Source organism: Tetrao urogallus (assembly GCF_951394365.1).
Source record: "Tetrao urogallus genome assembly, chromosome: 1".
In the NCBI taxonomy this organism is placed as follows: Eukaryota; Metazoa; Chordata; class Aves; order Galliformes; family Phasianidae; genus Tetrao; species Tetrao urogallus.
In genome coordinates, this window is record NC_136813.1 from 187,751,740 (window position 1) to 187,779,465 (window position 27,726).

Sequence of the window (27,726 nt, forward strand, 5' to 3'; positions counted from 1 at the left end):
ATTGGCAGCAACATCAACATAATCCACCAGTAGCAATTGTTACTAGAATCTGGTCACGAAATCACATCTGAGCCAGTCTTTTGCCAGCACCAAATTATTTTTTGCAGCATATTTCCTGATAATTATGTTGTAGAATACCACGTTGACTTGCCCTATATGTTCATTAATTTCCTTGGCTTGCTTATGAGTTTTAACATAACTTCTGAAATCTGTTTTTTAATCTGCTGTTGTCACCACCTCCATACTATGCAAAGGTTATGTGCTGAAATTCAGTGGATGATAAAAGTAGCAAAGCTCCAATTATTTTGGTAGACACACAGTCAAAATTGTAAGTAATATAAATAAAATATGTAGTGGAAGGAAAAAGGAAGGGATCCATGGAGTTTTATCCATGGAAAATTCATTATTTAGTTTAAAACACAGCTTGCTTTTTCTTTAATATTCTTAGAAAATTTTTCTGCATACTGTTGGTTTGAAGATTATACTGTTACCTCTCATTTCCACCTCGGGGTTCGGAGATCAAATCAATTGTTTGAAATCAGAATTTGTCTGAAAATTTACTTGTTTGGACTAAAAGATCTGAATTCAGTGCTGTCTGAATTGTGCTTTAGTTTTGTGCTTTAAGGAGTAGAATAATTAAATCCTACGTCTAAAGAAAGGCGTAAAATTGAAATATTGTTTGATGTAGACTTATAATAGTTAATTATTTTTTTTTTCACCTGACTTCAGAAAACAGTTTGCTTTGTAGCCCATTTTGTGGCAGTAATTTTATGCAGACAGGCAAATAATCAGTCTAAGTAACATTGTGTATCTGTTCATTCTCATGGACTTATGTATGTTCCCTAATGTGAGACTGTGAAACGCAGATAACCTAACTTTTGATGTAGATACAATAGATATAATTCATGACATGAGGCAGTAACGTGGAAATGATATGTATAAGCACAGAATAAAGTTGCATTCTATTGCAACACAGTTTTATGTACCCGTAATGTCATTTATTGCTTTGGCAGTTTTATGTATCAGAAGCTGAAGGGGAGGCAGACCGAAGAGAACAGCTAGTCAGAATTCATTTCCCAACAAGAAGATACTAATTTTTGTCTAATACTACTATGTACTCCTACAACTCATTCTTAACTAATTATGACAGTTTAATAACTGTTCATGCTTGGGAAGATCTATTTCTTCCTAATACATTTGAGTTCTGAAATGTGGCAATTTGTAAACCAGCAACTTAAGTTATGAATTATATAACAAAATTCTTCCATTTGTAGTCAGGCCTTTCATAACTGAATTCTTCCCTTTCTCCTTGCTATTCAAAAGTATCACAAAGTAAATTTCTGTTTTTCACTTCTATAGTTAACTAATCGTGGAATCATACGATCATTAAAGTTGGAAAAGCCCGCTAAGATCATCTTGTCCAACCATTGACCCATCCCCACCATGCCCACTAACCACGTCCATCAGTGCCACGTGGTTCTTGCACACCTCCAGGCACAGTGACTCCACCACATCCCTGGGCAGCCTGTGCCAATGCCTCACCATTCTTTCTGAGAAGAAATTGTCTCCGTACCTGGATGTGTTCTGGAAGAGGGTAGATGTGGCACTGAGAGACATGGTTCTATGGTGGGGGTGGGTTGATGTTTGGAGTAGATGATGTTAGTGGTCTTTTTTCAACCGTAATGATTCTATGATTGTTATTCAATTCTGTAGCTATAGAAATAACAAGCAAAGCAATTTGCTGCTGGGATAATTTAGCAAGGCAGTTAAGTATCTGTTTCCCAGCACAAAGGAGCCTTCTTCCTTCATTACTCAGTACATCCAGTGATGCTTTTTGTTTGTACATCAGTAGTTATTTGCAAAATTGGCAGAGCACATGTCCTTAATAAATTGTCTTGTCCACTCCTTTGTGAGAAAATGAAATTTGACTAATTTTTCACGTGAAGAGTTTCCGTGCCAGATTAGAAGATGTGAAGATAAGCTGTCAAGTGGTACCAGTACAGCTGTACCTTGTGGGAGCGTGTGGGGCTATGGAGCCATCAGCATGCTGTCTTATGTGCTGCTGACAGCACTGCAAAGAAAAAGAGTCTCTTGTGTGTGCAGCCAAGTGCTTGTGAGATCTTGCAGGGCCACAAAGAATGCATTGATTGTGTGCTCTCCATGCTGTGGCAGTGAGGCTGACACTTCTGTGCGAGATGGAGCAGAATAGAATAGCTCATTTGGAAGGGACCAGAGATTGAATTCAGGTGCAAGTGCATGCAGCTGAGAAGATTGTTGAGAAATTTGCTGTGGGAGAGAAGAAGGAATCGCTAAAGAACCAAAAATTTGACATTTGAAAGGCTTAGTAATCTTTATAGTTAAAAACAAACCAATAAAAAGCTGAAGTAGATTTGCAAGTGATTTTTTTCTTCCCTTTTGCTTATTATTATTATTATTGTTCAAGTAATTTTTAGATGATCTTTGGCAAACGCAGGACCTACATTCAATGTGTTACTTTAATCATTTGGCAGCATAGGCAGTAATATCCATTGCTTATAAATTTGGGTAGTAATGAATAAAGGCTTTTCCTTAAAGGCTGTTGATGTGGTCTAGCTAGACTTCAGCAAAGCCTTTGACGCTGTCTCCCACAGTATTCTTCTGCAGAAGCTGGCAGCCCTTGGCTGGGTGAGGAGCTGGCTGGAAGGCCGGGCCCAGAGAGTGGTGGTGAATGAAGCTAAATCCAGCTGGCGACGGGTTGTGAGTGGTGTTCCCCAGGGGTCGGTGCTGGGGCCTGTCCTCTTCAGTATCTTAATGGTGACCTGGATGAGGGCACTGAGTGCACCCTCAGTAAGTTTGTGGATGATACCAGGTTGACTGGAAGTGTGGATCTGCCTGGGGGTAGCGAGGCCCTGCAGAGGGATCTGGACAGGCTGGAGAGCTGGGCTGAAGCCAATGGCATGAGATTCAACAAGGCCAAATGCCGGGTCCTGCACTTCGGCCACAACAACCCCAGGCGACGCTACAGGCTTGGGGCGGTGTGGCTGGAGGACTGCATAGAGGAAATGGACCTGGGGGTATTGATTGATGCTCGGCTGAACATGAGCTGACAGTGTGCCCAGGTGGCCAAGAAGGCCAATGGCATCCTGGCTTACATCAGAAACGGTATTGCCAGCAGGAACAGGGCAGTGATTGTCCCCCTGTACTCAGCTCTGGTGAGGCCGCACCTCGAGTACTGTGTCCAGTTTTGGGCCCCTCACTGCAAGAAAGACATTGAGGCTCTGGAGTGGGTTCAAAGGAGGGCGACAAAGCTGGTGAGGGGTCTGGATGAGGAATGGCTGAAGGAGCTGGGAATGTTCAGTCTGGAGAAGAGGAGGATCAGGGGAGACCTTGTTCTGTATAACTACCTGAAGGGAGGTTGTAGTGAGCTGGGGGTCGGCCTCTTCTCTCATGTAACTAGTGATAAACTAGAGGGAATGGCTTCAAGCCATTTAGGCTGGACGTTAGGAAATACTGCTTCTCTGAAAGAGTGGTCAGGCAGTGGAATGGGCTGCCCAGGGAGGTGGTGGAGTCACTGACCCTGAAGTTGTTCAGAGAACATTTGGATTTTGTGTTGAGGGACATGGTTTAGTGAGAACTATTGGTGATCAGTGGATGGTTGGACTGGATGATCCTGTGAGGCTTTTCCAACCTTGGTGATTCTATAATTCCTAGTATGTCAGACACTGAGACTTTCATGGCATTTTATTGGGTTTTGATGTTATTCTTAAAGAAAGTTTTCAGATACTTGGAAAATGCTTCTGAATGAACTGATTACACTTATTGCAGTGCTGCTGAAAAGGTGGACTGTCTTGGCTATTAATTTAATTCCTAAAGTGTGTACTGTAAGCTTAGACTTGGAGGGACGAGAGGATGTCTCCAAAAGGGTGTTGATTGGAGCAGGATTTTCCATTAAGATAAAGTAATTCAAATGTATTTAATGATTCAGATAAAACGTCTCATTTTGAAATGGCACCTTTGAAGTCTTTAAACAAAATAAATGAGATGAAATATTACCTAAGTGTTTTGCATCAGACCGTTCTTATGCTAACTGCAGCAACACAGGAGAGAAGGTGGATTTCAGTTTCCATTTGCCCTATTGTAGTCTTTCCTGGTAAGGATTTATTTTCTTCCACACTGCATAGATTTGATACTTGTCTAAACTGGAGGGTTGTGGTGTCCTCACTTTAGACGTTTGTGGTGATGCGAGTAGGAATTCTTTAAAAATATTAAGACTTAATGGGAACTTTTCATTTTTTCTTCTTTCTGTGAAGAATTTCAGACGACGCTTTTTTTTTTTTTTTTTAGTCCCTTTTAAGAAGAATTTTGTTGAGTTATTTATTTATCTGATCTGTAGAGCTGAAAAAGGGAGCCTTGCTACTTAGATGAGCTGCTGTGTTTTCAGAAGCTGCAAACGACGCATACAAAGGAAGGAAGTCTCATTTGGCATCAAAGCGGTCCAGTTACTTTTGATATGAAAAACATAAGTTTTCTTTGATAAGAAAAAACGTAAGTTAGAGCCCTCAGAATGGAATTAAAATGAATCTGAAAATGTCTCTGTTTAAAGGCTGCTTTTCAAGGTTTCACTTCATAACCTGTCTTTTTAGTTGGGCTTAGAAGTGGAAAAACTGTTTTAAGATATTAGATACCTACTAATAAGTGTTTTGAGTTTTTTTTACTACCTTCTCTCTGTAAATCAGTGAGATACCTATATTTTTTGAAAACTAAAAGGTAAGTCTGCCGGATCAAACAAAGTCTCTCTGTCTTTGCAAGGTACTGTAGTAAGGAAGGAGGACTTTTCTTACGAGTATTTCAGTTGTATGGTCAAATAAACATGGAGTGGAGTGAAGATTCTTAAACTTGGAAATGGTTAGATTTCTAAAATAAAAACATACAGTATGGAGTATTGTGAAAAATCTTCATTTAAAAAAGCATTACAACTGCTGTGTGCATTTAATGTTTGTTTCATGTCAGTAGTACAGTACTTTAACAGAAAGAAAGATTATTTGTTTTAGTAAAGTCATTTTCTCTTGAAGCTATTCATAGAATCACAGTATTGTTTGAGTTGGAAGGGATCATTAAAGGCCATCTGGTCCAACCCCCCTGTGCTGAACAGGGACACCTGCAGTTTGATCAGGTGCTCAGAGCCCTGTCCAAGGATGAAGCATCCGACACCACCTCCCTGGACAACCTGTGCCAGTGTCTCACCACCTTTGATGTAGAAAACTTCTTCCTTATATCCAGTCTAAATCTCAATCTCTCCTTTAGTTTTGAAACCATTTCCATTGTCCTGTCAGAACAGATGCTGCTAAGAGTCTGTCCCCTTCTTACAGCCCCCCTTTTAGATACTGAAAGGCCTCTCTCAGGTGTCCCCAGAGCCTTCTCCAGGCTGAACAGCCCCAGCTCTCTCAGCCTGTCCTAGTAGGAGATATGTTCCATCCCTTGGGTCATTTTTGTGGCCCTTCTCTGGACGTGCTCCAATAGATCCATGTCCTTCCTGCTCCAAGGACTCCACATCTGGATGCAGTACTCCAGGTGAGGTCTCACCAGTGCAGAGTAGAGGAGGAGGATCACTTTCCTTGACCTGCTGGCCTTGCTTCTTTTTATTCAGTCTGTTCTGATTTAGAAGGTTTAATGTTAAAGTAATTACATTATTTTACTTAAAACGTGAGCTTTATTGTGTTTAAGAAACAAAATCCCAAAGGTTTCTGTATACCATTGTGATAACAATCTGAAGTTTACTCCCTACAGCATATTGCTACTGGAAATGATTACTTGTAAGAACCTATAGAAAAATGATTTTGTGCCAAGATAAGCCTAGAGTAATATGATTTTTCTTTGTTTTCAGTCCAGAGGAGCTTCCTGTCCATGATGCAGCAATAGAAAAAGTAAGTTCAGTGTCTTCCAGTTTTTTTAAAACTTTTAAGTATTCATGACTTGTTAATATAAATTATTGTGAAATCAAGAGATGAAGCATTTTAGTGATTTGTGTTCCCAAAGACACAGTTCCAAGTCCCAGAAGGAATGTGGTTGTTGAGGCCGTGTTAATAAACACAGATCCCTTGGAGTCCCATGCAGTAGTGTAATTAATTACTCATTGCAGTGAGGTATAGGCTTTCTTCACCCGTCTTTTGACCCTGTAAAGCAGACAGAGCTGTTTAACAGAACACACCCAGGTCTGCCCCAGAAGGGACCCAGCTGGCAGGCACCTGTCTGGGGTGAGATGACCTGTTTGTATCTCAAGCTGTCACCAGCTGCACTGGGTGGATGCAGTGTCCAGGTGAGGTGGCACCTGGTGCTGAGGCATCTGCTGCATTCTCCTGACAAGTGGAGCGTGCTTTTCTCCTGTGGTAAATGGTGACAGATAACCTGGCTGTCACTCGCTGTGGTATGATGAGCTCCATTGTAATGCTGAGTTGACAAGCCAGGTGTGTTCCATAACTGTAAGACAGTGCAGGCCCTCATTCAGAAAGCCTCATGCTATTGGAGGATGCTGGAGGACAAGTTTAGGAACTGATGTTTTAATAATGTGGAAAGCTTTTACTAAAACCACTGGAACTGCATTTCTGCTTGTATTGGCCAAGACAAGCTCCTTTCAATGGCTTTGGCCTTTTCTGTCAGGCCCTTTTTGTCTCCAAGACTATCTTTTCCATAGTGATCTTCTGGATCGTCAGAAAACTTGTGAAATTTTTACAATTGTAAGCTTAAAGTTATCTCTTTTGGCTGCACAAATGAGTACATGGAAGTGCATGGAAGAGAGATGGAGTGACTCATCTTATGAAGACTCAACTCTGAATATTAAGAGCAGTGTTTCTAAATACAATTTTCTTCTCCACAGAAACTAAGGAGTCAGTACAGGGCTAGCAAGAAGTCTTTCTCATAAAAGAAGTGAACTTCTGAGTTTCTGTTTTGTGTCAGTTCATATATATTTCTGCATTTGCAGCTTGAAGCAGTTGCATTTTCTTGCCATGTTCTATTACATTTAATAACATAGCAAGCCTGTATATAATTTCATTTCCATCCGGTGGACACAGCAGGGTAGCGAGCCTATGAGCATAAACATTGGACAGCTTGCAGTTATTATGGTATATGTTTTTGGAGCTCTGTTTCACTGTGACCGTAGTAAACTTTAAATTATTGCATGAAAATGGTTTCTCAGTTCTTTGTCCCATACTTCATTCACGCTGTCTCAGACAAAATCTTAGTGTAGAAACTGTATTTACTGAATCAGTGTTAAATTGCAAATGTAGTTTACTTTTATAATCCTACAGCAATGCTCCTGTGTTAGACTCCTGGTTATACTCCTGATGGTATCCTGACCTCTGCTGGTTTGAGGTTTATCTGTCTTTCTATCAGCGGTGATTGAGTCTTCGCTGATTTCAGGATACCATTCACAGAACAATGAAAGTGTCACATTAATGCAGGCTAACACTAGAAGCTTTCTAGGCAGTATCTTTTAAAGTCACTTATTTGGCAAAATTATATATGCTTTCTTTTTGACTTAACTGTGAATTTAAAAACGAAAGTTCTTAAGTTGCACTTTGAAGTTTGCAGCTTATGTAAAGCGTTGTATATCCTTGTGAACTTTGAATCCTTTTTCATACATGTTCAGTGTAAAGCTCAAGCAAGGTTTGCACAGGTGTCTTTTTTTGTCATATTTTTGTGTGCAGTACTTCTGGAATGGGCATTATTTCTATGACTTTCAATGGTTTGTTTACCTTGCTGGACATTTGATAACTTAAATGCTTCACGTTGTCCTTACAGTATGAACTACATATGAATCACACAGTACATCTGAGATAAAACTAAAGGAGGAAAGATGATTCAGAATAGAAAAGTGGACACGAAACGGACCTCAGGATGTTTGGAGTCTGTGTCAGACTGTTTTTTTCTGAGGCTTCTGCTGAGGCATTGCTCTGAGCCTCAGCTATAGCACACTTACTGTCTGTGAAGGTAGAGCACTGCACACAAGGTGGATACCTGCCAATAGAGCTTCACACTTCTTCTTTTCAGCACTGTATTATTTACTGACACCAGACTGACAGACCTTCTCTTTTTCAGTTAGGGATTCTGTTACTTCCAATGACAAAAATGCTTCAAAGTATAAAAAAATAGTCGTAAGACTGATAAATGGATTTTTTTTTTTTTTTTTTTTTTTGGTGACAATTACACGGAATTTGTCTAAAAGAGCAGCAGCAGCATCCTTCTGCTCTGCAATGAGCTGCTTCTGATCTGTCCATGTTTCCAGTGTTGCACCTGTTAAACATGAAAGTGAACATAACTCTGACTGGAAAAAAAAAAAAAAAAGAGCAAAAAATTTTCAACAACAGAACACAGAAATAATTGCTGTTTTGACTACAGTAGGTTCACATGAGAACTGGGATAAATTGACATAGAAGACATAAAAGCTTGAACAAACATACAATTGAAGTGAGCTTTTGGCTCAGAAGACCAGATATCTTGAAAGTAGATCAAACATACAAACAGAAAGACTTCAGAGCAGATGGGGTTTCATTTTTCTTAGCAATTATCTGGAAAACCTGTTGAGGGCAGAGACCTTTTCTAACTTAATAGCAGTGTTATTCCAGCAGAATAAACTACTTCTGGAGAACATCTGCTTCTGAGATGTTGAAAAGATTTGTTTCTTAAGGGGGTTCTGTGTGAGGAGGGGAATCGGAGCCAGTAATATGAAACATGAAATTTGGGAAGCAGTCATATATGTACTCTTTCCTTCTAACCTAACTCTTAAGGAAGTGTTTATTTTTTGTTTTTGTTTTTGTTTTTTATAAATATATATACTTAAATACACATATATGTTTAAAAAGTGGTTTAGGAATTACCAAATACAGCGTGGAACCTGAACAAGAATGTGAGCAGTTGATTGATTGCAACATGAAGAGTTGGCTAAGTCAGGTTAAGATAGGAGTAGCACTTACTTCCAAATAAGAAATAGCAACAACAACCAAACCAAACCCCTTCTTTCCTGTATGCCTTATGGAATGAATCACAGTTGGAATGGATCTAAGCAGTCATTGAGCTGCACTTCTGAATTTGAAGTGGGAAGTAGAGGGACTGGCCTTTATGAAAAATCTGAATATTTGCTTATGTTCACATTTGAAGAGAAAGCAGTGGACACAGATAAGCTTTCTGCTCTACTTTTTTCAGTGTTGATCCTCAGCTACAAAGCATTATGAAAACAAAAAGTCCACAACACCCCTCCTCCCTCTTTCTAGGATAATCAGAGATATGAAATCTACTTTACAATGTGTAAAACATGGCTGTAGAAGTGCCACTTTGTGAATCTTGATATCATCAGAGCCAAAGAAGTGCGCATCTGTGACTGTGAGAAGCTGAAGTGCCAGGAATTTAGGGACACAAATGGATAACTGCAAGTTCTTGCTTGGTTCCCATATTCAAGAAGTTGATGGCAAGTGTAGCTATCTTTAGGATTATGGCGTTGTCCAGTGCTTTTAAAGCCATGTGGAGCATAGAAGTATGAAAATAACATTTATTATGTTATTCTATTTCAACTGCTTATTTTTTATATAGTATTTTTTTGATTTCTTATTTTATCCCCTTGTTGCTGGAAGATTCTTGTCAATAATTTCTCCAACAGTGAGTTGTAGCAAAACTTTATCACTTTTCAAGACCAGAAATAGTCCCATTTTTGCTGCCATACTTTTTCTTGCATACACTCATACATGTCCTTTATTTAAAGCTTATGAATTGTTATTGAGGTCAACGTATACTGGTTTGCTGCGTTACTTGAAGTATACTGGTTTGTTTCTGTCAGGGTGTGTACTGCATTTTTAATTGGTGCCTTTTATGAAGGGATGGTTTGTATGGCTGCTGGAAAGCAGTAGCTAAATGTGTCCTGGGTAAGGCTGGCTAAGGGCAGCCACCATTGGGAGCTATTGGGAATAGGTGAACGGTTGGACTGGATGATCTTTTAGGTCTTTTCCAACCTTGGTGATTCTATGATCCTATGATTTATTGCAGAATGAGTGAACTTAAACTTTTTGCAGCAGAAATTATTTGCCTGAAAAATCACTCAGTGTGAAAACAAATCAAAATGATTTTTGTATTTGCGGAAAAAAAAATGTGTAGAGAAGTAACTTCTATAAATGTTATACTTAATTTTTTTCTCGATGTTTTTACAAATACATTAAATTAATAATTTAAAATGTGTTCATTTTGAGATGATTAACGTACTGTAATTTATTTTCAGCAAAAACACCTTGAAATTGAAAGGACCACAAAATGGCTTAAGATGCTGAAAAGCTGGGAAAAATACAAGAATACTGAAAAGGTAAAGTTAAGCATCCTTTTTTGTTATCACTTTTGAATGAATGTGTAACCTTAAATTAGGTTGTCTTATTTTTGATCAGAAAAAATACACCTGGAAAGAAAACTGATTTTTTCTTTCAAAAAGCCATAATACATTAAACAAACAAATGAAGAAACATCCAACAAAATAAAACAATCCCTGTCCCCCCCAAAAAAACAAAAAAAACCAACAGCAGTAGGCAAATGCAAGGAGTTTTCACTGGAACTGGTTGCCCAAGGAGACTGTGGATGCCTCATCCCTGGACGCATCCAAGGCCAGGCTGGATGTGGCTCTGGGCAGCCTGGTCTGCTGGTTGGCGACCCTGCACACAGCAGGGGGTTGAAACGAGATGACCATTGTGGTCCTTTTCAACCCAGGTCATTCTGTGATTCCATGTTTCTATGAAGGACAGTACTCTTTGTTCATAGTAGTAATTGTGTGTTACATTGTGTTGCGTGCTGAGAGTTTGGGTCACTTAGCAAATTGTGTTCATGTGACTGCAGAATAATTTTAGGAGCAGATGAAGCATTTGACCTGCTGGCCTTCCCTTGCACCTAGCTGGTGTTACAGAAACTTGTTTTTGGGTACATTTTTAGAGTGAGAAGGAGGGAAGAAGGGAAAATCTTTGTAAGCTTAAAAATTGGGAGCGTGTTGAAATGGGAGTAGTTGAGTTCTGCAGGAATCATAATTCCTTTTCAGAGATCATGATTTTTAAGTTTGGGGTGATGGTTTTTATTCATTTATTTGCTGGATATTGTTGTAATTAATATTTAAATTTAAAGTTATTCTTTTGAGGTACTTAACAAGATCTGAGGATTTTTTTATTACTGATCTTCTGTGGTTTCTATTTTTTTTTAAATGTTTTTGCAACCCAAGTTTACTGATGAGCAGCCTAGGATGGCTTGCAGTCACTGTTCCGTGGAAACTGCCTGAATAACTCTCCATGGAAACTGATTAGTCATAACACGAGGCATGTAGTTTGATGTTTAAATTATCATGCTTGCCAGCAAAGATATCTTTAGTATATCACAAAATGCATGGTTTCTTTGCTAAAAGAAGAGTTTCTTGGAGTGAGTTTTCAAGTAAAAAGTACAGGAAGCTGTTCTATGCCTTGGGATAAGGTGGTTTTTTTTGTTGTTTTCTTTTTTCCCCCCATATATAATATGTAACTCCCTTCATAGTCTTTAAGAGAAGCCATTTTTTGACGGTATGAATGGGATCTGCTTTTGCTTGGAGATCAATATGGAAGAGCCATTCAGGGATAAATCCCTGAAATATGCTTGCAGCTTTATAACCAAGCTCAACAGTGCTACAACATTTCTTGATTTAAAGAAATAAATAGTAAAATATAATAGTAAAATAGATTTTCTATGTGAAGTTACAGGTGATTTTTTAATTAAACAAATTACCTATGAAAGCTCTTGGCACCGCTTTACAGATTTTTAGTTACAGAATTAGTTTGAACCTGCTTGGACAACGAGTAATGGTCTGGGGTAACAGAAGCCGAGCAATGTTAGGCAGGCCATTAAGCACCAAATGTTTTCACTCACTTTGAAAGGTAAGTGGGGTTTGTGCATAGATTCCTTGCTGTAAACGTCCTCTTGGTCATCTTAGATCTGTTAAAACTTACATCTTGTTGAGAAGATTCTGTCGATGCATTCTGGTGATGCTGGTCTGCCTGTCTTTTGTTGAGGACAAAGGACAACTGTTGCACATCCCAGGTCATTGCTTGGATGAATGTCCTACAGAGTTTGCTTGCTCCTTTACCCTGTTGTTTCATTAATTTATTCTTTGCAAAATGGAAGAACTTCAATTGGAGAGACTGAGACAAGGATATTTGTTAGAATGATATGCAGAGAAATAGGAAATAGTACAGTTGAAACAGGAAGGAGTTTACTTGTCCCCTACTCCCCTACTCCCTTTGTTTTCGAGGCTGCTAAGTGCCTTTCTTTGCTTTTCTTTAACATGTCAAAAGCAGTTACAGCTGTCTTTCAGGGTATCACTTTTTAAATCTACAGTGAATGCATAAGAAGGTAACTTTTTTCCAAAGCTTTTCTTATTCTTTTTGTTCATAGCACATCTGGCTTTGTTTCTTTATTGAGGTGACTGACTGATCTGGAGATATGTTCACAAATTGAAGAGATGCTCAAAAAAAGCTGTAGAATAACAGCCTAGTTTGCTGTGAGTATGTCAAATACCACCCTTCAGGGAACACAACAGCTCTGTGTTGCCTAAGCAGCAGTGGTCTTCCTCTTCAGCAGCCAGTGACATCAGTCCGTTGTCCATTGATTTAACTGAATGATCCTCTTCATCAGGCATGTGGAAGGTAAAGCAGATCAGCTGAGCAGAAAGAGCTTCAGTTCATGTAACAAATTATAGACTGAACTATAAATAATAGCAGGAATAATTCAGAATGTTCATAAAGGGTATAAGCTTTGCTTTAGGCTAGGAATTTTCACTGGTCGTTGGACCCTGATGGAGCACAAGGATGTTTTTGTTTTTTTCTTGCGTCAGAACACAAACAATATAGAATCAAACCCCTCCTCCCAGCCAGCATGCAGTGGAAAATCAGACATTATTTGCTGCTCCTGTTTATGGACAGTGTTTTTCTTATGATTGTATAAAATTTGCAAATGAAGACAGTTTTTACTATAGTATGTTGGAAGAATACACCAATTTCCAACCCTATTTTTTGAAGAGCAAAAGCAGTAAGTTGTAAGCTGCAAGAACAGTTCCTGACTCTTGCTTTGTCTTCACTTGATTGATAAAGTGCAATAGAGGAGCAAATTACTAAAAAAAAAATAGCAAACCAAACAGCCTGTCACTAAAGGATTCACTTCACCTGGCAATCCCTTGGTTTCTGTGCAGTCAGACTGCTCCTGAAATCACAGTTGTTTGGAAACAGCACTGAACGAAACATTGCTGCAGTGATGAAAACAACAGTAGTAATTTTTGTAGTTACAGATTATAATTGTAATGCTGGCTTGGTTTTGGAAAATGACCTATTTGAGTGAGTGAGAGACAGAGAAAATAATGGTCTCAAGAATGGAGTGAGTATTGCAAAGTATTGGACTTCAGAAAGCCCTTTTGTAATGAGCCTACGATAGTTTGGGCTTGAAGCAACCTGTTCATTCCATAAATATACCATAAATGAATCCATGCTATTGATTACATTATCCAAAGCTGTCATACACCTAACTGCAAAGTATAGTTTTCTTTTAATTCTCTTTTGCTGAGCTGCCTGGAGGCTGCTTCCTTAGTTCTTTCCTTCTTAACTTTGCAAGGAGAATTAATGAGAAGATATTTGCACACTGATATGTTTGTATGTGTGTGTGAGATGCTTCGATTTACATCTTCCCTTAGTCCTTATTGCAGAAGAAGATCTCAAGAGAAGTGGGAACTCTTGGGAGTTCATCTTGCTTCCCCATTAGAACTTCTGTGCTTTAAAGTTTCGCAACAAAAAAGCAGGGGGAGGGCAGCCTGTGACCACGAGGAACTGGAGAAAGACTGAACCAGGAAAATGTCAGTCTCTTCCATCTCTGAGCAATGAATTATAGGTAATGAAAGAAGACGTAATGGAAATAAGCACACTCATCTTCGTAACTGTAACCTCCTTGCCTCCTATGTGATTATTTAGGTATCTTTTCCGTGGAGTGATCATAATTCTTACAGACACCAGTCTCTGAAATGCGGACCTGTCCTTGTGTCTTTGTTTTGACAAATATCAATCACACAAAGCTTTCATCTCCCTATCAGTCATTTCTTATGCAGGAAGTGTCAGAGAGTAGCAGAGTTTGTCTTTCATTGTGGTGTTTCTCTAGCTTATGCTTTTATTTTCTATTTGTATTCTACTGCTTAATAGCCCAGGGTACTATCAACCACCATGGATATTGAATCTTTCCTGCTTAGTATGATCATAACTTTCATGAAAGATTAAATAAAACTGTTACATTCCCATTTGAGTATTTCCACTAAAGTATTTCTGTCTCTTGCTGTCTACCTTCATCTAGCTGTGACTGAAGTCACTTAAATTGAGAGAAAAAGGAAGAATTGAAACAATCAGGGTAGCTGGCAATTTCCAGCTGTTCTGGCATTCACACAGAATATAATAATCAAGTTGCCACTTAGTTTGGAATCTGAACACAGAGCCTTAATGAAGAACCCTCTTCGCATTCCTCAGATTTTTTTGAATGAGATTTAGCAGCTCTTGAATTTGCACTTTTTCTTTCCTTTATGCAATCCACAGAAGTTGAAGAACCTCTAAAGGCAGCAGCTTTTATAAATATATTTTCTTTTCACTATAAATATACTTTCTTGTGGGCTTTCAGATTTTAATTTTGATGCTTCTCATCGCTAATTCTTTTTGAGGTGGCAGAACCCCTCTGTGTCATGTGCAGCTCTTGCTAGCATAACTGAAGACGTTTTATTTTCAGAAAAGCCAGTTTTCTATCTGTCAGAAGTTGACTGTCAGGTCCTGCTCTTTAACCTGTACTGTATGGTGACAGCCTCATTTCTTGGCCAAGTACCAACTGGATTATCAGTTTTAAATCTGGGACTTAGGAATAAGGGGGCAGTTGCAGACTTGCTGGTATTTTTTATTGTTTTTTTTTTTTTTTTTTTTTTTTTTTCTTAGCATAGAGGCCATATTGAACATTGGATGATAACATCTTCATTATTTGAGATGATGGCTAAGATTTATTTGGGTTATTGCAAGTCTAGTAGTCGGGTTTTTTTTATCATTTCTCTTTTTTCCTTATAAACTTTTTGAAATTCATTCTGTATATTCTCTAGTTTCACAGAAGAAAGTGCAATTTGCAGCTCCAGTTTCTTTTTGCATGAGACGCTCCTTTGGAGTCAGTGATGGATCCTCACCGTGCTGCATGTGTGTCCTATCTACCAGAATCAGCAACATTAGTGATAGTTCCAAGAGTTTGTAATGCATGTCTTTAGCTGAACATTAGCTTAGATGTGATAAAAAATTTGAACCTACTTTTTTAAGTTGTGTTCACATAGTTCTGTCTACTGTATCTGTGTTTTCCTCAGTGTCGTCTAATGATGGAAGCATTCCAGGCTGCACAGCAGCACTCTCTGAATGATGCTTGTTTTCACTGAATGCTTATCTGAATTATAAGATAATATGTTTGTGTTTTCTTTTGAGCTGCTATCTTAAGAAAGCCTTATTTTTAATGAATTTGTTGAAGACTATTTGCTTTTTGTTCTACTTCTAGGGAGATGAAATAAAGTGTCTTGCTAAATTTTCTACTACTTATTTTAATTATTAATTTAGAGAGAGCAGAGACTTGATTAGGGGTCTGCAAGCATATTTACTTAGCCTGCAGTTCTCAATGTAAGATAAACTTACACAGAAATAAAAGACAGCAGAGGGCAGTAGTATGGTACTTACGGTACAGATGTTCAGCTGGCTAATAATCAGTTTGTTCACTTGTGTGTTCTTTAACTTTTTGATGACTGAATGATAATGAGAGATGAGTTTTGCTTTGATGCTTGTATTTCCTCCCCTCCAGCCCTGAGACACAGTGCAGCCGTGTGATTTGCTGTTACATAAAAAACTTATTCATGCAGGTTGTTTGTGTAATGGAGCCTGTGCTGTGAAAGAGACTCATCTCTCATATCTGACCTATGAAAGAGTCTCATATCTCATTTCTTATCTGATAGACAGTGAAAGTCCTTAGTGTTGTGCTCTGTTTAGTCTGTAGGCAGGTTCTTCGCATGTTCTGGAATAACTGGGAGCTTCAACAGTGGATTTGACTGGATACAGATGGTTTGCAAAAAACTCTGAACATTCTTTAGATTTGTTCTGCCAGTGTGATAATTCTGATTTCAGCAGTTAAATATGTTTCCTTACTGTAGTGTGGGCCTGAGGAATACAGCTAAATGTCACTGGGAGCTTGTAACACAGGTTAGCAGATAAAGTTGGCAAATTTAGCTCATTCTGGTTTCCAATAGACAGGCTAATCTGACACCACTGCATTTCTGATTCTTCTCAAACCACAGTGGGCTTACCAAGCTGCTGGTCTTAGTGCTTTCCACTCTTTTCAAAGTTAGTAAAAACAACTCATTTTTCAGTCTTCTCTTTTAAAAGCCCTTCCACCATTCTCTATCCCAGTTTTATCTTGCTGCTTTGAGAACTGTTTTAGTGTCTAGTTGGTTCAGCCTGAGAAATGCAGAAGATGGGAAAACTGGGAAGTCATCTGCAAAACTGATCATTGTTCTCTTTCAGCTTTGTTTCATGAAGTAATGCCCATAGCTTGGGTTGTCTGGATTTGTTTTAACTATTTCAGGAAGCAACTAATGTCACAAAGGCCTATTTCTGGCCTTTAATGTCTACTCAGCCTTTCCCCAAAATATTCTTTTTAGAACAAAACTCTTCTTAAGGATTTCTTTTTCAGCCTATTCTGCTCGCTAACCAATCTGACAGTTGTTGGAGACATTTGGTGATAAGTCACAAAATGATAGTGGTCTGGCAAAAAGCCTTGTTATCAAGATACACTATTGTAGTGTGGGCCTGAGGAAGGAATACAGCTAAATGTCACTGGGGGCTTGTAACACTCCCTTCAGGTTAGCAGATAAGGTTGGCAAATTTAGCTCGTTCTGGTTTCCAATAGACAGGCTAATCTTTTTGCAGAATGACACCACTGCAATTGGTGCTGCTTGGCTTCCAGAAGACTGAATTATCCTTTCTCTCAAGCATTTACTCTTGTGTTTGGGTTGACGTACACTGAAATCCTCAGTGTGAGCTGAAGTCTGGATGTACATCAGTAGAAGAGTGCTTTGTAGCACTTTGGCTTAATCTTCATCCTTGCAGGAAAAAGCTGGAGTGATGTTGTTATGCTCCTGCTAGACTTGCTCCTACTTAAACAATTTTAATAGCGTTAAAGCTCCAAAGTTTCCTTAACATCTCTGATGTTTTCTGTGTGTATGGCCTCCAGGATCTATCTTGTAATATCTTGTACAATTGAATAAGGAACAGAAAAAAAAAGAGTTGTAACCCTAGCAGGTTGTGTTTGCCTTAGATGACCGTCAAAAAACTTGTGTAAGAGCGAGGCATTCTTAAGTCCAGACATGGATTTTATCTGGCCTTAGAGATACCCTTGTTTTTTGAACTCTCTGATTTTCCTTTGCTCAGCCGTGTTTTTAGGAAGATAACCTTTTCTTTGTGTGTGGCTAAAAAAGAGAGTGAGTGAGTAAGATTTCATTGTCTGAGGGTTGGCTTACCTTTGGTCTTTCCTGGCTGCATAAAGCCAAGATTGAAGACAACAAGTCTGTACTTCCCTGTTTAGAAATCTTCGTGCTCCTAAATGCTGCAGCAAAAAGAAATGCAAATTGGAATAGAAGCTAGGAATACAGTTGTCAGTGCTCCTGATTTTTCAAATAAACCCAGTGAGAACCAACCCACTAAATCAAAATGGAAGAACAGTGGCGTGTCAGAGGCAAGACTGACATGAGGTAGTTTATATAACTACTCTAGCTTTGCACAGGTACCCATTTGTCCCCTTGTGACACATTTCTAATACAAGCTGTGTGTCTGTATAGACTGTGTCAGGAACAAGGAATTTGATGTTCATTTTCACAGCCAAGAATTCTGTGTGGTGTTGTAAAGTCATTCTGTAGTCTTAGAAACTCTAGCTGGAATATCTGCTGTGTGTTGTTTTTGTGCAAATACTTTTTCCTAAATGCATATTAAAACACTTGCTTATTAATTTGGAAATATGGTCTGAAGTCTTTAGTTTGTGGCGTTTCCTGTGTTTGCAGTGAGCTCGTGCTTGTGATACACATACATACACTGCAGTTTTACAAGAACGCAAAAACCAGCAATGCATTTTTGTACTGCTAGTTTTTAGAGCTTTGCAGTACTGCCTGATGCCTTTCACCATTGCCATTTATACATTATAATTATAGTGAGTTATTTGTGGCTTGCCCTGAAACCTTGTGTAGCTAAGAATCTGTTTTTCCATGTGTGTTATCAAATCTAGAGTTGTCTTTGCAGTACTTTAGGAATAAATGCTCCGTAGCAAAGACAATCCAATTTTGACTTCCTACATATTGAAATCTTGATTGCCTGCGTGTCCATTTTGTTCTCTGTTCCTTTGCTGATTCCATCAACGCAGGCATCGCTGGACTCTTACCCAAGATTGAGATGGTTTGTCCCCAGCCAGTTGTCCCTTTGCCAGGATAATTGACAAAATTGCCTTTTTGTCTTTAGCACTTTTCATATCACCATTTCTTTTATTCAGAACTTTGTGAATTGGGATGCATTTATGCTTTCTTTTCTTTTTACAGTTTCACAGGAGAATTTATAAAGGAATCCCATTGCAGTTCAGAGGGCAAGTTTGGTCTTTACTACTTGATGTCCCTAAAATGAAAGAAGAAATGAAAGACTTGTACAGCGTGAGTTGTTAGAATTTCCACTTAATATATATATATTTTTAATCTCAATATTACAAATTACCTTGAATTTCACTGTTTTTTTTTTCTTTCTTTTTTTTTTTTTTCCCCATGTATTGGAAAGCACTTTACCAGCTTATCTGTTGGTTCTGGTATTGATATAATTAATCTGATTTTTCCTCTTCCCATTCCCAAATCTTTGTTAAAGCCCCCTTAAAAGCAAAGTGAAACAATATAAGACAAAACTCTTCTCCTCTGAAACAACAACTCTTCCTTGAGAAATTTCTATTAAGGAAGTGCCACATCAGCTGAATGTCAGTAAGAGGAGTCTAGTGTTCTCAAGGGGGTGAGAAGTTGTTGCCTTCTCCATCTTCTTAAAGCCAAGAGGGCCTCTGGGAGAGCAAGTTGGCAAACTTTATGCCATGTTACCTCTGAGTTGAAGCATAGATATCTGTTACAAAGTACTGTCATTTAGTTTGTTGTGTTCTCAGAGGTGTAACTAATACTGAGGTGTTACCCACCGAAAGATACAGGCAAAAATTGACCGCTTAAGTGTAACCCTAGAGTGTAAAGGAAAAGGTATGCGTTGCACCCCAGTCCCACCTGCATGCTGAGTAGCAGTTAAAGCCACCTTTCAGAGGTACGTGACCAGAATAATTCAACTTTTCTTCTCTAACTCTGCTTTTTCTGTGGATTTTTCTGTTTGCCATCTGAGCCTAACTTGAGATCCCGAACTGTAGACTGAGGTTTGTATGCAGGCCAGAAATTTAGGCAGAAGGGGAACTGAATCTTGTCACATTAGTCTTTTCCTCTCAATCTTTCTGCACTAGGAGATTGTAGGAAGACAGTATAGCTAACAGAAAGGTAAGATAACAATGTAGAGTATTTATTTTTTTCTCTACTGGAACTGAAATGTTCACTGCCTTTTAAGAAAAAAATGTCCAGAATTTCAAGGAAGTGCAGTGCTAGGTTTGATTTTTATGGCACTCTTCAGGATCTGCTGCTTTGGCTCTGAGCAGACATGGAATCTTGTAAGGTCATGAAAGAAGATCGATGTTGGCATTGATGTTATCTAAATTTTGGTCTCTGTGATCTTCTTCTTGAATTATTTATCACTCCTTAGTCTGACAGGCTGCTCTTTCTCACTATTAGATTTTGTTTAACTTCATAAGGGAGACTAGAGGCAGATCCAGAAAGAATAGGATGGAATTCACACTGAGTAATGTAGTTGTGGGAAAGAATACTGAGTATAACTAAAAGCATTTTAAAATGTTAATTCATATTAAGAGATTATTGATGCATTTAGTGCAAAACAAAAAAGTGTAGTTCAAATATGGTAGTAGTAAGAGTTCCTTCCGTCATAATCCTCGCTTGTGTATTTGCAATAAGCTCATTTAACTGCTCTCCACTTTTCCCATTTCCTGAAGTGTTATTAAGATTCATAATAATTCTCATTTACAAATTGCACACATAAAGTTACAAGGAAGATGCATGGTTGGAGGTGAAACTGCTTCTTACAGTCCTTGGTGCAGGGAACTTACCAGTTCTTAATCTTTTAATATTTCTGATTCCAGAACTCTAGGTGCCCATTCTAGAGGCTCTCATCATAACCAGGACTCAGGGTACTTCTTTTCCCGTAGTTCCAGTAAATCATGGGCTCTGGGTCCTTCACCTAGGCTCTGGGTCCTCATACCATCTTAAAACTTTCTGATCCCTTCTTTTCTGACTGGAGGACAAATCACTCTGGATGCTTGTACTTTAAACCTTTGTTTTCTTGCAACCAGAAGCTGCAGAATTCTACCTTATGAATGGCCATGATATTCCATAAAAATGCCTTTTCCAGTTGAATACAGATAGAAGTCTCTCACATACTTGACTTTCATGGACAGAAGCAAGAATGAATGAGAGAATGTCAAGAAAAAAATTACTTTAGGGTGAAAAGTAAGAAGGCAGTCCAACCTTTGCAGGCTTCCTGAAGTTTTCATTTGCAAAATTGGACTTAATTGTAAAACATCAAAGCAAGTAGAGTTATTCTACCATTAAATTGGTTAAAACAGAAGGTCAGAGGAAACGACTAGGGAAATGTCCAGAAACGTCCATTATCTATATTTAAATAGTAACTGGCAGTGATGTAACTTTTTCTTCTGCTTAGAGAAAAAGACAACAAAAGCATGAAAACCAGCCTCAGTCATTTCTGGGAAGTCCAGACTGGTGCTGTTTCTCCTGAGCAGTGAAATTCACTTGTCTTTCTCACTGCACTTTACATGAGAAATGGCAATTAGAAATTTGAAATGCTGAAACATAGTGAATGTTGTCACAAAAGTGTATGTTCTGGGGTTGGTCTTCTTACATTTATACAGTGTTAATGTGCATTTGACTATATAGAATTTGTGTGTGTGTGTATACATGTATATTTTTGAATGAGTTTCTGAGTTGCCATTTTACATTAAAGATTTTAAATCATGAGTTTAAGTGTACAATTAGGTAGGTTTCTCCTTTTTACAAGCTTACAATAAGGAATGGAGGGTTAAAGCTGTAACTTATGTCTTTTATTCTTTTCCTAGAAATTGAAGTGTCAAGCACGAGGGTCTTCACCAGATATTAGGCAAATTGATCTTGATGTAAATCGAACATACAGAGATCATATTATGTTTCGAGACAGATATGGTGTTAAGTAAGTAAATTAGGAGTTTTGTTTTATAATTGGTTTCTGATCTGCCTCAGACCTCTTTGATTTGCAAAAGGATGTTGAATGTGAGTTCCAGACTTTCAAAGCAGAGTTGTCTGTGTGCTATGAGGTAATCACCATTACTGTTACAAAGCCAAATAGTTACTTTCAGCCAACTGGTGTACCCAGTGCAACCAGCCCACAGCAGGGGGCTGAAACTGGATGATCTTTAAGGTCCCTTTCAACCTCAGCCATTCTGTGATTGTTTCTAGCATGCCACATTAGCACCCTGCTGAGATGGAAAGGATAGGGTGAGTTTTTTGACTCTTTTTCTTTCCAAGACATCATCTACAGTAGTGTACTATTTTCAAAAAGCAGTACTCAAAGAATTATGAGCTTTAATGTGATTTATTAAAGAAACATTTTCCTATATTATTCCTCTGGGTACTTTGCAGACAAATTCTAAGTAGGCATGGGAAATTTCTGTGATGGTTGCAACGCAGGATGGAGTACAAAGCAGAAATTCCCAAAGCTGAGAGCACTATTCTGTGCAGGACTGTAGTTTAGATATGTTTGTGCTGTGGTATCTACACTGGAGCTGATGTGCCTTGCCTCTCAGTACTGCTGACATGGTGCTATGCAAAAATGGCTGTATTGCATCTGAGCCTCAGCTAGTTTTAACCCACACAGTTTAAGTGGAAGCAGAAGCTCACTACCCAGTCACTTTTGGGGCTAACTCTGGCACAGCCTGCTCTGTTCCTTGTGGCTGTGTTGTGAGCACGTCCTCAGAGTGTATTGGAAAAGCCTTTGGCTGTTTCAATTTCACACTTGGAATAGAACTTGGAATTACTGTACATGCATTATACATTTCCAGTGATGTGGATGAAAATTGAGAAATCATTCCGTATAGCAATGAAATAAAGTCTTCCAGGTAAATCAATAGCTTGTTTGACTTCTCAATGGACTTTACATTTTTGAGGGGTCATTCTTTTACAACTCTTCAGTGGTACCATCCAGTGTAAATAGTACTAAGATTACCATTATTTTTATATCTTACTGTGAAGGAGATTTGCTCTTACGTTGGCCTTCGTATCGTTCAAATTCCCATAACTGATAACAGAAAGTTCTCATGCATGGTATCTGGAACCTAACTTTTTTATTTCATTTTGTCCTTGTAAAATAAGACTGAAGATTAATAACTAGTACTTCACATTACATTTTTTTTATTATTACCTAAGAATAGGTAAGCTGCAGTTTCTGAAGAGACTGAAAAAAATGCCATAATCTCTAGATATTTGGGGAAAATTCTCTAAATGTGCATCCTCCTTCCCAACAGAAAATGAGCAGCTTTTTGTTCAAGATTTCTTTTTATAATCTTCAAATATTTGTCTATATGTTTAATCAGTAACAAGCAGAGGGAATTTCACTGGACACAATAGGGTACAAGACTCAGGAGTTAAACTCTAGCAGTTGTAGTTGAAAGGAGGCATTCACATTTCCAAATTCCCTTCCCAACAAATCACAGGAAGTAGATGTAAGTTTAAAATCGTATTATGAGAATTCTCCATTGTTTTGATGTCCCAATTTGAGAAGTGTGGAGTTTATATATTTTTGTCCTACTACATTCACAGCTTAACGCAAGATGACTCAAGCTGTTTTTATGGAAAGCAAGGGGCAAAGCTCTGTGTGTACTTCACTGTTAGAATTGCAGGGTTTGATATACTCTGAAGGACTAAGCATAGGATGGAGAGTTGGAATTGTGACTGTTTGACAGTAGCAGTCACAAAAGCTGCTTTTAATTTGGGTGCCAAGATTAAGACACCTCTGTACCTGCTTTGTGTTTTATCTCTGTGTAACTCTTTGCAGTCAGTAACAGCTGTTAGTGTTCTGCAAACAAATTTGGTGTGGTGTGTTTAAAGTCTGTCATTCTGAATAAATCAGTGTTTGACATGTATGCCATGTATGCCTCAAATCCCTTATTTGTAATAATAATGGTCTGACACCATTGGCATCTCAAATTGTTATGGATGTATTTTGTAATCTTTAAACAAGCAAAATATCAGGAAAGTGCTAAATATAATGTTGGTTTAAAATCGGAAGCACTTATTACTGCTCTTTAGAACCAAACAGATTAAATTGGAGAAACAAGTTTCCAAAATACAGTTAACTAATTTAGTGGTTTTTGTTTTTACGAAACCACTATTACAGCACTTTCTTTCTCCACTCTTGCTTCTCCAGGCAACAATCTTTATTCCACGTTTTAGCTGCATATTCCATATATAACACGGTAAGTTGCGTACTTTCATGTTCTGCTACTCTGAATGTGCTCTAAGTTTATTTGCAATTCTGTATCCTCTTCCTCTCTCCCCCAAAAACCACAACACATTTCAGAGACCTTTGGAAATGCAGAGAAATGAATCATTTGCCTGCTGACACGTTTTCAGCTACTGAAGTTGAAACAAAGCGTCTTGATTAGGAATGTCTTACTGGGCAGACTGAACAGTACATAGAGATTAACTGAGATCAAGTATAGTGTTCAGTAAGAATAATGAATTTGTGCTATGCTGGAGTTTCATACTACTGCTATTTCTTCTTGTTATATTATTTGCCAATTAAGATCATTTGAATGATGGGAGGAAAAACTACAGAAAGGTGCATACAGGGAGTAAGTATGCATTTCATAGCCTGGAATGTTCTAACAAACAAGGTTTTGAAGGCTGCATCTTCCTCACTTAATCTCTGTTTTAGATATGCTCCAGTGTATATATTAAAGTACATTCTGGTACTAAATTTGGTCTTCACTGTAGTCCTGAATGAGAATTTTTTGAAGTAGAATTGAGTAAGGGTAGAAGCCTACTTATTTTGTAATGTCCTTTGACTGCATGTTAAAAATAGAGAAAAGTTACTATGTCCAAATTTAATTTTGCTTTATGCACTATTCCCTTGTTCACTGTGCCTGTTCTGATCACTTTTGAACAACTTTCGTTTTACATCCATCAGCAAGTCCTTACAATTCAATGTGAAATTATCCAAAGTTGTGAGTAAGAGTGAAATTGAGCAGTTATTCTACTGAAGTATCACTTCATTTCAATTTTCGGAGTTCTAAGAAATGTGGCTTTTATTTCCAGTTTCAATCTGCTCATATTTATTCGGCCCATAAATGAAGTTACATTGCTAGCATTTGTCACCTTTCATTTCCTGTGTTGTCTTAAGCTTTTTGTTGGTAGTGTAAGTGCTGAGAAAACTCTGGAAGGAAGAATTTCCTTTATGTATTTTTTGTGCAGCGTTAAACTAATGTCTGCCAATTGTATGCAAAGTATTGTTTAAGGTCAGCTGTTACAATACAGGCGAAGGGAATGCTGCAGTGAGTTTTTAATTTGCTTTAGCATTATCGTATTTTTCTTCTTAATGTGTCACAGTTCTTATGCTTTGTTTTTTATCTCCAGAGCAAAGTTCTTAAAAAGAACTTTTAAAGCTGGAAAAGATTATTCAACTATTAATTCATTTTCCTAAATATTTTATCAACGGAGTTATCTGAGCGGTGAAATGACAGCGACAGTTGGTTCCTGCCATAAAAGTCAAAATTAATAGCAGAGAAGTTGCTCAAATTTAGTATTGGAACAGGACTTTTTTTTTCCCTTTGTGTTAAATTATTGTGTGCTGCTAAACTTGAGCAGGTTTGTAGTTTCAGGTCACTCCTGAAAACTGCTGTGTTTATCAGAGGGTGCCTTGGTTGGAAAACAAGACAAAAGAATATCTTCCCCCCTCCACAGGCAAAGGCATCTAAGTGGAAAAAGTGTCCCTTCTGGAATAAGATGTTCTAATTACTTGAAATTATTTGTATTAAGCCTGATTTAGAGCATTGTTAGAGAGTTCCAATGAGAGTTCCTGGTTATTTTTCAGATGAATTGTTGAGCATCATCCCTTCCATCTATCAGTATTTTAGATATTCAGAAATCAGATGCTTGTGGTGGAGCCATAATTAGGAAATGCCGTATGCTATCAAGACAGGCAGACTCTTTGCTATGCCAGCTCAAAAAAAGCTAGAAGCTTGTGGGTGTGGGGCTTTTGCTTTTGGGATTTTAATATTTTTCACTGTGTAATTTTCAGGAAGTTGGATACTGTCAGGGAATGAGCCAGATCACAGCTTTACTCCTAATGTACATGAATGAAGAAGATGCCTTCTGGGCCTTGGTGAAACTTCTCTCGGGTCCAAAGCATGCTATGCACGGTATGGTGTGTCACGTTACTTAGTATATATTAGCTTTCAACCTGATTATTGAAGTTGTGAATTATTTGAAAATGGAACCATGCTGCTATGTGTTTATGTTCAATGTAAAACACAACTGGAGCTTTATACTGGGATGCCATTGGATGTTACCAAAGTTCACGTACTTTTTAATAATTGTTTTTCTGTGTTGGTTTCAAATAGTTCTTAATGAAAATCAGATGTTGCCCTTCCCCTTATGCTCTAAAGGAATGTAACTAGTTGAAAGCTGATTATGTGGATGTCTATATAGCAATAAAAGACTAGTGGAAAATTAATATAGAATGTGTTAAATAACACTGCAGTTACTCTATCACATGGCAGGACGGGAATCCATAGTGAAAGAAATAAAAATAAAAAATCACGCTGTAAGCATTAATGTTGAGTTCCTTGGTTTTCTTTTTGCCTCACACAGCATTTCCTGCACTCTTAGTCTTGTTACACTTATGTTATTGATTATTCTCTCTTTCCATGTCATATTTAGTATGAACTGTGCATACTGCATGCCCACGGGGATAGAACTACTCTGGGAATTCCATTATCTTTTGTTAATGACATAGTGGTTCACAAAGCTTAGTTCTTGGACACCCGAACAAGAAAATAGTGTCTGGAAACTGGTTGTGGGTTGTGTTTTTTTTATTTTTTAATTTTTTTAAATCCTCAGCAGGCTCTAGCTCCTTTTCCATTAAGACATTCTCATACCATGATAGCTTCCTATCCTATCCCTATCCTATTCCTAGCTTCCTAGTTCAGTGTTCTTTAACCTAGTGTGCTGGTTGGCTTTTTTCTGTTTGTACTTCAACAAAGCCATTGCCTTTTTGACCAAAAAAAAAAAAAAAAAAAATTAATGAAGAATCAAAGACTTGCTTGGAGCTTTACACAATGGTAACACGGAGTAAGAAAATCTTATGTAAACCTGTATCTTTAGATCTAGTAGTAATCGAAAGCCATAAAAACAAAGCTGTGTTGAACATTCACCACAGAAAATTTTAGATGTCTTGGGGAATGAGTTTAAATCAGTTCATTATATATTGAATCAGTGGATCTGATTTTGCTTCCTGGGAGAGAGCTCTACATAAGCAACATTTTTAAGATGCCATGGTCAATTAAACAGCATCTTTTTTTAAAATTTTATTTAAGATTTGAAGACTTACAGTGAGATAAGCATAGGATTGATTCAGACTGATGTTATCTACCATTACTAATCTAATAATAGTCACTAGGGGAAGGTAGTGATGTTTTACTATGGTCCCTTAAGCAGAAATGTGTGCATATCTGTACATGGACATGAGAATATTGCTATGAATATCTGTTCAGATCCAGTGGTCTATAGAAGAGCAATATTCTTAGAGCTCTCAATTCCCTCCCCCCCCCTTTTTTTTCATGTTACTGTCTTTATAGTAAATAAACACATTTCATGGTTGACTTCTTTTCTTAGGTTTTTTTATTCCTGGTTTTCCGAAACTGTTGAGGTTTCAAGAGCATCATGACAAAATACTGAATAAGTTTTTGTCCAAACTTAAGCAGCACTTGGTAAGTACTGACAAGAATAGTATTTCTTAAGGATGGAAATTGATGGAAAAAAACCCTGTAAGGATGGAAATCATGTTTGTTTGATTAAAACGAAGTATTTCACATAGCCAAAAAATACTGATTTTATTGGCCATGAGGCCATTGAATAAAAAGTTTTTTTGATGGACGTTATAAAGTGTTACTTGATTTTTATGAATATTTTTAAAAACGCTGTGGTTTTTACAGGACTCTCAGGAGATGTCCACTAGCTTTTACACCACAAAATGGTTTTTCCAGTGTTTCCTTGATCGCGTGAGTATGTTTTCCATTTTCTTCTGCTGTCTTTAATTGTGGGTTTGAACAGACTGTTTTCACTCTTGATTCTTTCATCGCAGACTCCCTTTACGTTAAGCCTCAGGATATGGGATATCTACATACTTGAAGGAGAGCGGGTTCTCACTGCTATGTCGTACACAATTCTGAAGATACATAGAAGTAAGAAATCTCTTGAGCGCTGGAATGCTAAATAGG

General features: G+C 38.0%; 1 protein-coding gene across 1 annotated transcript in view; it reads left to right on the forward strand.

The window, feature by feature from the left end:
• The window catches only part of USP6NL (USP6 N-terminal like), a gene marked incomplete at both ends in the record, with an annotated part of 86,673 nt that overhangs the window by 45,183 nt on the left and 13,764 nt on the right, over window positions 1-27,726 (forward strand). Inside the window, 9 exons of the mRNA XM_079535069.1 lie at window positions 5,864-5,903; window positions 10,244-10,324; window positions 18,644-18,751; window positions 21,313-21,422; window positions 23,655-23,703; window positions 25,527-25,647; window positions 27,122-27,216; window positions 27,442-27,507; window positions 27,591-27,690. Of these exons, the coding sequence (XP_079391195.1) occupies window positions 5,864-5,903; window positions 10,244-10,324; window positions 18,644-18,751; window positions 21,313-21,422; window positions 23,655-23,703; window positions 25,527-25,647; window positions 27,122-27,216; window positions 27,442-27,507; window positions 27,591-27,690 (770 nt within the window). The remainder of the gene's footprint in view (window positions 1-5,863; window positions 5,904-10,243; window positions 10,325-18,643; window positions 18,752-21,312; window positions 21,423-23,654; window positions 23,704-25,526; window positions 25,648-27,121; window positions 27,217-27,441; window positions 27,508-27,590; window positions 27,691-27,726) is intronic.